At 39.7% G+C, this 12164-nt stretch overlaps 1 protein-coding gene across 2 annotated transcripts in view; it reads left to right on the top strand.

Annotated features, from left to right (window-relative positions):
• NDUFAF2 (NADH:ubiquinone oxidoreductase complex assembly factor 2) overlaps positions 1-12164 on the top strand; it is a 64606-nt gene that overhangs the window by 23106 nt on the left and 29336 nt on the right. Inside the window, exon 2 of one of the 2 annotated variants that reach the window (XM_063295634.1) lies at positions 10656-10745. The exons of the other annotated variant lie outside the window; for it this stretch is intronic. Within the exon in view, the coding sequence (XP_063151704.1) occupies positions 10656-10745 (90 nt within the window). The remainder of the gene's footprint in view (positions 1-10655; positions 10746-12164) is intronic. 2 annotated transcript variants of the gene reach the window in all.

The following is a 12164-nucleotide window of genomic DNA, read 5'->3' as shown; positions in this document are numbered from 1 at the left end:
GTGGCTCGACCTAATGTCCCTTAAGGCTACAGCGTGGCTTGAAAATGATGCCTTCCCTGTCTTCTGGCAACTCTTACCCGATTGGCGCAAATGCGGTTTGCAATTCTCAGGCTGCAAGTTGCCATTCCAGAGGCCAGATGGGATGATTCCAAGCATTTTCTTTGTCTGTGAAAATGCTCTGGGCTTTAGGAAAAAACCTGCCCACGCCCCCCCCCCCCCAAGCCTCTGCTGTCAGTTCTGTCCGCGGAGCTCATGGACACAGCTGTTTAGGTGACCATGTCCCCACTGGAAGTCCGCAGTGGCAAACCACTTCTGAAAAACCTTGCTAAGAAAACTGCAGGGACTATAAATTTTTATTCATGATTTTTACATAGATAAAAGATAAACATGGAAATATATAAAGAAAAGTCAGAAGAAAAGAAGAAAAAGAAGTGCAGAAAAAAAGTTTGTCAGCAGTATCCGCTCTTTCATCCAACCCAAACAGCAGGCTGCAAAATACAGTTTAAAGTCTGGCAATTCTAGTCCTCCTCTTTCCTTTGCATCTTGAAGAATTTTATATTTAACCCTTGGTTTCTTCTCCTGACATATAAACTTAGATGTATCTTTTTGCCATTCCTTAAAAGGTGCATCATTTTTCAAAACAGGTATAATTTGAAATAAAAACATAATTCTAGGTAATATATTCATTTTCACCACAGATTCTTCCACACAATGATAATTGTAAATTTTCCCATCTTAGTAAGTTCTTCATTTCATTCCATACCTTGCAATACTTATTTTGAACTAACGTATACTTCATATTAGTCATAACAATGCCCAAATATTTTACTTTTTTTCAATCTGAAAACCAGTTTTTCCAATTATTTGTTTTCAATCTCCCATCCTCATATTTTTTGTTAACATCTTCATTCTGGAGGAATGTTAGAAACATGAATAGACAATATTGCCTATGGATCTACAAGCAATGGTGCATCTACAGGAAGTCCTCTCAATCCACTCCCCCATTTTGCTGCTACTGATGTCACATTCCATTATTGGAGGTGTAAGGGAAGGTCGGCGGTTCGAAACCGCGCGGCGGGGTGAGCTCCCGTTGCTCGTCCCAGCTTCTGCACACCAAGCAGTTCGAAAACATGCAAATGTGAGTAGATTAATTGGTACCGCTTCGGCGGGAAGGTAACGGCGTTCCGTGAGTCATGCTGGCCACATGACCCGGAAGTGTCCTATGGACAACGCCGGCTCCAAGGCTTTGAAACGGAGATGAGCACCGCCCCCTAGAGTCGGACACGACTGGACTTTACGTCAAGGGAAACCTTTACCTTTACTAAGGACTCTCTAGGGACCAGGAGAAGATATCCAAGGTTAGATTTTTTCTCAAGATTGCACATCTTTCCCCATGGAAGGGAGATTACAAACAACAACAACAATAATAATGGTCCCCAAATTACTGCCTGAACATAGAATTGCAGTAGTGCCCAATAATTAGCAAAAAATTAATAGTTTAATTTTGGATTTAAAAGATAGATTAGAAGAATTTAATTAAAAATACACAAAGGGTGCTAATAGAATTGTGGTTCATTAATAAATACATATTAATGTTTGTGTCATTTAAAGACTGAATTTATTGAATTTCTGTAGCTTTTTCCCCAAAGTTATTAAATCAACAACTGTAATATGATAAAAAATGTTTTTCCCCCACATCCTCTTCTTAAAGGATTGATAGCAACATCAATAACTTGACATCAAATTATTCAGAATAATAAAACAGTTTGAAACTCTAAAGCAAGAGGTAGCAGTTTCTAACCCGTAGATTGAAGGAGACCTTCCTATTCAGCTTTTAGTATTTTCTCTGATTAGCTGTCTTTACCGCCTTGCTCTGCTACCTACTTTATAAGGCAGCTAAGCTTTTTTCCTCTTCTGTTTCCTTTTTCTGCTTTTAAAACAGTTTGTGCATCCATTTGCCATGGTGCAAGGGCCGTTGCTGGTATGAGGTCTTCAGAGGGATAAAATTCATTGTGGGAGAAAAGGTTCTTCATTCCTTCTCAACATGAATCCCAGAAGGACCCAACTAATTTGGAAGGCTGGCAATTTAAGTTTATTTCATGAGTTATTGTCTTGTGACTATGGTGAAGGGATTAGATGACACACAAGGCATATTACTGATACACTGTTGCAGTCAGAGGCCAAAGCAGGAAACAGCATCTGCTCCCTAAATCTAGGTTCACACAGCCTATTGTCCATCATTTGACTAAAGGCAACTTGAAAGGAATGTTTCCAAATTATGGGGGGAAAGTAACTCTGTTGCATACAGTGAGGGGCAGCTGATGTTAGAACAACTATTTTCCTTCAACATGAAGAAATGGGCTGTTTTGGGGAGAAGTTTCTGTGGGCCAGATAGGAAGAACTGTAGATTAAAGATATCTCATCCCTGATTTAAAATGTTAGTAAAGCATCAGTTCCCTGAGAATTTGATAGTTCTGCTTTAATTATAAAAATGATATTGAGTAGTTAAATGCTAAGCAAAGTCTGTGAAAGTTTCCTATAAATCAAATTGTCTAAATTAAATCTTAGTGCTTAGCTGAGATTCTGCAGTTGAAATACTTTCCTCCACTTCACTTTCTGCCGCCTTCCTTGTTTTCTAAATGTATTTGCTTTTATATTCCTTTTCCGGCTGAATTGTTTGACTTTGAAACTCTTAAAACTTCTTGCACTTGTTTTCATAGTTATCAGAAATGTTTATATTCCATAAAAAAGAGCTCCTGTTTTTCTGTCATACTAACTTTTCTTAACATGACTTAATGACCACTCATTCAAACTTACAACAGTGCTGAATGAGTGGTAGTTATGACTGGTCCTTGTACTTACATTGGTCATAGTGTACCTGCGGTTGTGTGATTGTGACCTGGGCACACGGCGCCTGGCTCACAATTATGTTGCCTCATCCTGCAGTCACATAATCACCATTTGCAACCTTTTTGCCGGCTTCATACAAGCAAAGTCAATGGGGTAGCTAGCAGGAGGTTGCAAATGTTGACCACGTGATGTCCTCACTTAATGACCCATGGTGATTTGCTTAACCATGGCAACTGGAAGAGCTGGAATTTCTGTCACTAAGTGGCACGGTCACGTGACATTGCATTTTACAACCTCATCGCTTAGTGATGGAAATTCTGGTCCTAATTACCATTGTTAAGTGAGGACTACCTGTAATCCTCTATATATTTACTTAGTGGGAGATGGCAAGAATGAGAGGTGTGTAGAGATAGAACTCCAAACATTAAAGACCATACCTGTCATGAGTAAGGATGGCGAGCAGGGGGCTCCCATCCAGACTGTTAAGCGCATGCGTAGCACTGAGGAATTGGGCAGCCATTCCAAGAGACACAGATCAGGACCGCCTTAACCTTTGGGGTTTATATGTCTGGGTTTTTCCCACGCTTCTTCAGTTTGTTAGGATTCCTGTTATGTACAAGCAATAAAACATTAGAGACCAGTTCCTTGTCTCAGCGTGGTTCCTGTCTGTTAGGACAATACCATTTGTATTGCAGTCGTTACAAATCTGTGCTGTATGTGCACTGCTTGAAATATATTGGCAGTAACTGTACCTGTTTGGGAGACAGGGTAATGATTTCCTCTCCTTGCTACTAAGTGATCAGCACTGACTGTGCAATGAATGAGATCATCACAAGCAGCTTTACTGCGTAAGGGCACTGCTGACTGAAATAATTATTAGACCCAGTTCAAATTAAAGAAGGCTAGGGTAACAGGTCCCACTGATTTAAATATGTCTACTTTAAGGATTGCAGTGTATGGATCCAAACTATTGTCAACATAGAACAAACTGCCGTTTTAAAATCTAATTTAGTTTTAACCCATTTAGTGTTTCAGCTACCACTTGATCCCATCAGGCATCATTTCTGTTCCTATCACAGTACTTCCTATGTCTTTTGTTCTCACTAATGATACTCATACGTGTGACAAAGAGAACCTATATTATTAATAAATATACAAATTGACTTGTGATGGTTTCCAGATCAGAATTTTCCCTCTGTGTGACTTGAATCCAAACACCCACTCTTTTTCTAAATGGTGCAGGAATTCATCCTTATTCTGGACTTCAGTGATGCTCAGCGTGCCCTTCAAATCAGGGAAGCAAACCTTTAGCAATAGTGGATTGTTGTTTATTCGTTTAGTCGCTTCCGACTCTTCGTGACTTCATGGACCAGCCCACGCCAGAGCTTCCTGTCGGTCGTCAACACCCCCAGCTCCCCCAGGGACGAGTCCGTCACCTCTAGAATATCATCCATCCATCTTGCCCTTGGTCGGCCCCTCTTCCTTTTGCCTTCCACTCTCCCTAGCATCAGCATCTTCTCCAGGGTGTCCTGTCTTCTCATTATGTGGCCAAAGTATTTCAGTTTTGCCTTTAATATCATTCCCTCAAGTGAGCAGTCTGGCTTTATTTCCTGGAGGATGGACTGGTTGGATCTTCTTGCAGTCCAAGGCACTCTCAGAATTTTCCTCCAACACCACAGTTCAAAAGCATCGATCTTCCTTCGCTCAGCCTTCCTTATGGTCCAGCTCTCACAGCCATATGTTACTACAGGGAACACCATTGCTTTAACTATGCGGGCCTTTGTTGTCAGTGTGATGTCTCTGCTCTTAACTATTTTATCGAGATTTGTCATTGCTCTTCTCCCAAGGATTAAGCGTCTTCTGATTTCCTGACTGCAGTCAGCATCTGCAGTAATCTTTGCACCTAGGAATACAAAGTCTTTCACTGCTTCTACATTTTCTCCCTCTATTTGCCAGTTATCAATCAAGCTGGTTGCCATAATCTTGGTTTTTTTGAGGTTTAGCTGCAAGCCAGCTTTTGCACTTTCTTCTTTCACCTTCATCATAAGGCTCCTCAATTCCTCTTCGCTTTCAGCCATCAAAGTGGTATCATCTGCATATCTGAGATTGTTAATGTTTCTTCCAGAGATTTTAACTCCAGCCTTGGATTCCTCAAGGCCAGCTTGTCGCATGATGTGTTCTGCATACAAGTTGAATAGGTAGGGTGAGAGTATACAGCCCTGCCGTACTCCTTTCCCAATCTTAAACCAGTCCGTTGTTCCGTGGTCTGTTCTTACTGTTGCTACTTGGTCGTTATACAGATTCTTCAGGAGGCAGACAAGATGACTTGGTATCCCCATACCACTAAGAACTTGCCACAATTTGTTACGGTCCACACAGTCAAAGGCTTTAGAATAGTCAATAAAACAGAAATAGATGTTTTTCTGAAACTCCCTGGCTTTTTCCATTATCCAGCGGATATTGGCAATTTGGTCTCTAGTTCCTCTGCCTTTTCTAAACCCAGCTTGTACATCTGGCAATTCTCGCTCCATGAATTGCTGAAGTCTACCTTGCAGGATCTTGAGCATTACCTTACTGGCATGTGAAATGAGTGCCACTGTTCGATAGTTTGAACATTCTTTAGTGTTTCCCTTTTTTGGTATGGGGATATAAGTTGATTTTTTCCAATCTGATGGCCATTCTTGTGTTTTCCAAATTTGCTGGCATATAGCATGCATTACCTTGACAGCATCATCTTGCAAGATTTTGAACAGTTCAGCTGGGATGCTGTCGTCTCCTGCTGCCTTGTTATTAGCAATGCTTCTTAAGGCCCACTCAACCTCACTCTTCAGGATGTCTGGCTCTAGCTCACTGACCACACCGTCAAAGCTATCCCCAATATTGTTATCCTTCCTATACAGGTCTTCTGTATATTCTTGCCACCTTTTCTTGATCTCTTCTGCTTCTGTTAGGTCCTTGCCATCTTTGTTTTTGATCATACCCATTTTTGCCTGGAATTTACCTCCAATGTTTCTAATTTTCTGGAAGAGGTCTCTTGTCCTTCCTATTCTATTGTCTTCTTCCACTTCCGCGCATTGCTTGTTTAAAAATAATTCCTTATCTCTTCTGGCTAACCTCTGGAATTTTGCATTTAATTGGGCATATCTCCCCCTATCACTGTTGCCTTTTGCTTTCCTTCTTTCTTGGGCTACTTCTAGTGTCTCAGCAGACAGCCATTAGCAATAGTGGATACATTTGAATTTTTAAGAGTATGTCGTAGATGTTCTTGTAAAATAGTTTCCATAGTGGGTGTGTAGGTCACACACACATACACAGACCTATTATAAGAAGTCATCTTCTAGTGTGCCCCTTAGAGCTACCACATGAGGGGTACCACAAAGATGGCAGCAAATAAACACAGAATATTCTCTTTGCTCCCATCCAGTGGTAATGTATTGCTGTGAGAGTTGGACAATAAGGAAGGCTGAGCGCCAAAGAACTGATGCTTTCGAACTGTGGTGCTGGAGAAGAATCTTAAGAGTCCCTTGGACTGCAAGGAGGTCAAATCAGTCAATCCTACAGGAAATCAACCCTGACTGTTCATTGGAAGTACAGATACTGAAGCTGAAGCTCAAATACTTTGGCCATCTAATGGGAAGAGAGGATTCACTGGAAAAGACCCTGATGCCGGGAAAGATTGGAGGCAAAAGGAGAAGGGGAGGGCAGAGGATGAGATGGTTAGATAGCATCCCCAATGCAATGAACAGGAATTTGAGTAAACTCCGGGAGACAGTGGAGGACAGGAAGACCTGGCGTGCTGTGGTCCATGGGGTCACGAAGGGTCAGACACGATGACTGAACAACAAGTAGTCATCTGGATTTTAGCAGTAGAGTTATAGGAATACTTCTTCCCAGATGCCAACCCTAATTTTATCTGTATACCTTTTCTGGGCTAGCTAGCACATTTTCAAACAAAGATTTGCAGCCACCTGAACTTTTTAAAAAAAAATTTCTAAAAATGCATGTAAGTCCTATACCTTGAATTCTTTTTATAAATAGAGATTACGTTATAAACTGGAATCTTGCAACATCCCCGCTTGTGATTTAAGTGTCAAAGCTTAAACAATGAAATAAAGTCTGATCTCAGGAAAGATAACTGGGAGGAATCAAGGAATGAGTCTATGGTGCCTATGAACTCCATTCTGTCTACATTTGAAAGTGACTTGATTTGCAAGTGAGAAGACCCAAGGACTGAGGTGAAGGCAGGTTTCTGTCTAGCTGTTAAGCTGGCCTGAACTTTACATGCCCAGTTTTGCAAAATCCCAGAATATTTTTACAACAGTTTCAGTGTTCTTATTGATCTCTCAGCCTAACAATTTTGAAGCTTTACAGAGCATCCAAGAACTAAACAAACAACTTGCATGTGACAAAAAGCTGAAAATTGTTGTTAATGTTAAATATGCAGATACTTGAAGTAAAATAACAGTCCTTAAATGTAATAGCAAAGAGCAGCTTAATATAATTATTTCTGAAAATCATTCCCTTTAAATTGAGAATTATTAGTTGTGCCATTATGTGGCAAATCCTATGTCCTATAATTTGCGATGGTATATTGTTCAGAGGACAGTTTTAGTAATGAGGGGGGCTAAAATAAATTGGAAAGAACTACTCCCAACAGGGCTTTCAGCCAGATCTCCCTAGTGTGTTTTTTAGTATCCCTCAGTACTACCTCTAATTTTTACTATAGGAAATTATACTGCAGTTGAGAAACTATAGGAATGCTCTTATCTGGAAAAGAGGAAGATAAATGCCCAAATATGCTTAGCTGGCTAAATAGTTTAAGCATCATTTTCAGATTGTGCTGGCTGTGCATTAGCAAGATGCAATGAAATGTCTCAGGATTAATGGGAAGGCAACTTTCCTCAGTTAGCCTTGTAACTTGTTATTTGCATAAGGAATAAGTAAATTTTACCATTGGCGACATTCATCTAATTGTGGACTTGTGGAGTTGGAAGAGAACACAAGGATCATCTAGTCCAACCCTCTGCAATGTGCAGGTAAATTAATTAAACTGTCCCTGAAAGGTGGCTGACCAGTCTCACCTTAAAAACCTCCGGAGAGGGAGAACCCACAACTCCATAGGTAGTTTGTTCCACTTTTGTACAGTTATTACTGTCAGGAAGTTTTTCCTTACACTTGAATGAATCCTTGGTAGCTGCAACTTATAGCCATTATTTCTGATCCTACTTTCTGTGGCAGAGGAAAATCATCTTTATGGCACCCTTTCATGTAACTGAGCACTGATACCATGTCATTATCCAGACTGAATATCCCAAGTTTCTTCAGCTTGTCCTCATATGGCATATCATCAAGTCTCTGTATCTTTGTCACCCTCCTCTGAACTTGTTCTAACCTGTTAATATCCTTCTTTAAATATGGTACCCAGAATCATACACAATATTTCAGGTGGGATCTCACCAGTGCAGTGTTAGAGGAAAGTAAGGGCTTCATGTGTCTTTGACACAATGTTTCTTCTGATGCAGTATGAAATGTGTTAACCCTGTAGCAGCTGTCTCACACTGTTCAGCTTGTTGTCATGACCATACTCAAGTCTTCCAGGATAGTGCTTCCAAGCCATGGATCCTCCATATTGTATGTATGCCCTATATATTTTTTTCCCCCTGATTTTAATACCATAACTTCTTCCTGTTGAAGGACATCTTGTTTGTCTCAGCCCAGTCTTTCAACCTGTTCAGATTAGTTTGCAGTCTTGGTGGTGGCCAGACCTGCAATTCTGTGTCATCCATAGTTTGATAAGCAGCTCATTAGTCCCATTATCCCATTAATAAAAACATCAGATAATACTCACTGCAGGACAGATACCTGCGGGGCCCCAGTGGTTAGTGCTGTCGAATTCAGTGCTGTCCATTAATGCTGACAACCAGCCAGTTTTGTAGCTACCTAACTGTAGTACCCTCTAAGTCAAACTTTTAACAACTTGTCAAGAAGAATATCATGTTGTAGACATTTTGCTGAAATTGAGGTGGATTATATCCATAACATTCCCTTTGTCTACTAAAGTAGTTACTATATCAGAGAGGACAAGATGTGCCTCAATTGGCCTATTTTTGATAAAGCCAAACCCTTAGCACTGATAACATTGTTTTCAAGATGCTTACAGATGGCCTGCTGTATTAATCTGCTAGGTATTGATATTGAATACCTCTTTTTAAAAATTTCTTAAACAAAGGAACCACATTTGCTTTTCTCCATTTCTCTGTCACCTCTGTAGTTCTTCAGGTGTCCTCAAAGATAACTGATAGAGCTCCTAACAGCTTTTCAACCCGTTCTTTTAGTATTCCAGAATGTATTTCATCAAGGTCTGGGGATTTGAAGGAATTCAGATTAGCTGGAAGTCATTCAAATTAGCTACCACACTCTTATCTGCACCCTCCCCTGTTTTGTTTCTTCCCAATCTGTGTTGCTCAAATTGCCATAACCTTTGGATTTAAAGAGAGAGGCAAAATAGGAGTTGAGTTCCTTTGCCTTCTGTTGATCATCTGTTAGAATTTCTCCATCTGGAGTAAGCAGTGAGATCTTCTTTGTCGTCTTCTTGCTGTTGACATATTTGAAGAAACCCCTTTTCCTGGATTCCGTCTCTCTTGCTGGCCTTAACTCATGTTTTAGTTTTGCCTTCTGACCTCATCCATACATTTCATAGCTACTACTTTGTAGACTTCCTTGGTCATTAGCCCTTCCTCCCATTTCCAACAAGCATCCTTCTTTAGTCTCAGCTCTGTCATGAGCTGCCTATTCAACCACTTGGCCTTCCTTACATGTTTTCTAGTTTTCTTTCTCACTGTATTGTTGAGACTGCCCTATTTTTAATGTCCTTTTCAAAAAGTACCAGCTGGCTACAACGCCTTTGCCTTTAAGATTTTCCTCCCATGTAATCTTCCGCACTATTTCTATTATCAGCAAAATTGTGATTTTCAGTAGTGCATGTTCCCCCTGCCAATCAATCAATCAATCAATCAACAAATACCAGTTTTAAAGAAGTGTGAACAGCATGGAGCCCTCAGTTCTAGTGCTTTCCAGCAGACTATTTGTAGCTCCTCATTACCCCAAGATTATGATGCAAGAGGGTTTAATTTGGGCCTGATTTTTTTTCCAAATTAAAGATAGGAAAATTTGTACTTTGCACTTGCTGAGGTAATTTTACACAGATACTTTTATTCCTCCCCATAACTCCCCATTATTAAAATCACTTGTTTTATACTAATCTGAGGCAAAAATAGATTGCATGTTCCATAAAGGAGGAAGAGAATCAAGCAGCCCCCCTCGCTTTATACGTCATAGAGGCGAATCCACATTTTATAAGATACAGTATGATTCTCGGTAACAGGTAGTCCACACTTAACAACCATTCATTTAGTGACAGTTTGGACTTAACGACGGTGCTGAAAAAACTGACCTGCAACTGGTCCTCACACTTACGACTGCTGCAGCATCCCTGTGATCATGATTTGGGCACTTAGCAATCAGGTCACATTTATGATCGTTGCAGCATTCCATGGTGGTCACGTGATAGCCATTTTCTACCTTTGCGGCTGGCTTCTGGCAAGCAAAATCAGTGGGGAACCATGTGCTTTGCTTAATGACCACTTTGCTTAGCAGATGGAATTCTGGTCCCAGTTGTCATTAAGTGAGGACTACCTGTATTTGGAAAAATATGATGAAACTATTTCTTTGTATATCAGTTGTAACGCTGAAGAAAATATATGGACACATTCTTAATAACCCACTATTTCTCCCCTTTGAAACAGGTCAGAACATTAAAGAGAGAAGATTTGTGAAAGCTGTCAATATAAAAGAATACGAGTATGAATCTGGAACCATTCCAACAGAGTGGGAAGGTAATACATTATGGGGACTTCTGGGGAAAAGCATGGCCTACTGACTTCCGCCTCTCCCACATTGTATTGAAAAGTTATATAACCTTTCTAGCCTCACCCTTACCTTAAGAATTCTTAAGAGGGTACAACTTTGCCTCCCTTGACATTCATCTCTCCAGTTTGTTCAGACATTATTTTCTCTTTTACAGTGCTGTTCCATTTTAACAGATAGAAAAAACACAGAAAAATGGAACTTGCAGATTAGTATGGACTTGGTCTACAGCCATCAATCTAGATTCAAAACTCAGTTCTAAAACTATTGACTTTAAGAATACTTTAAAAAAAACCTGGCCAAATTAATGTAATGTCTGAAAGTTGCATAGAAAAATGCAAGACTCAGCTCTGCATGCATTTTGAAGTAAGAAAAGCAGTTTTGATCAAATGACCTTTGACAAGAATGCATATGAGCTAAACATCTTTTTGGATGGTTTCCCAAAGATTAGGATACGTTTGCAAATCTACGAAGTTTATTATCTAGGAAACAAACCATGTGTGGCAAGATATACTTTTAGTTGTATTTGCATTTTTAACACAACTTAATAATCCTTATAATTACTATGACGTTTTCTCCCCTTTGTGATTATTGTGGCACTGAATTGGAAGGATTTGTGAACAGCATAGAAATAAAAAGTGTTACGAATAAGCTGCAGTCTCTTTTTTTCATAAAGCACAGCTCCTTTCAGGGAAAGAGAAGAAAATGTTCAGAGTGCTTTGTTTTCTCATCCATTATTACGGCAAAGGAGGTGTGTGATGTATTTTTGTTTGTGACAAAGAGAACAGATAAGAATGCAGGTGCTTAAATACAAGAGCAAGATTAACTGGATTTTTTAGGTTTACATTTTAACTACTGAAAGTTTCAGTTTGGAAGCTGCGATGGAAAAAATGAAGACCACATTCTGCTTTTTCTGTAGGAGAAGAAAGAGTTGGGATTTAATAGCAGCAGCATTTATGTACCTTTATGTTCAAAACATTATTTCAGTGCATGTATCAGTCCCAATGAATGAAGATAAGTGTCCCACTTTTAAACAAGGTTCCCTATATGAAGCTGTGGGAATTTATTTTTTCCTATTCTTGCTAATGTGGAGTGTCCTTTGTTACAGTTGATACACACCACAGAGATTCATATTTTTTACAGGAACATGTAGTTGCACATATTTGTGGTTGAAGTTCCTTTTTTAACTTTTGTGCATTTCTTTTAATGTTGTAAGCATCTTGAGAATTTAATGAACAGAAAAGCAGGCTGTAAATTGAAGCAGTAATCTATACAGGTGTAGGCATATGTCATACCTAGTACAGACACATGTGGGCCCAGACAAAAATTTTGCAAACATCCCCTTCAACTGATTACTTCAGAAGACCTTTCTCAAGATTACTATAGGA

Source organism: Candoia aspera, chromosome 2 (genome assembly GCF_035149785.1).
Source record: "Candoia aspera isolate rCanAsp1 chromosome 2, rCanAsp1.hap2, whole genome shotgun sequence".
Lineage (NCBI taxonomy): Eukaryota > Metazoa > Chordata > Lepidosauria > Squamata > Boidae > Candoia > Candoia aspera.
This window is presented reverse-complemented; position numbering and strand designations above follow the sequence as displayed.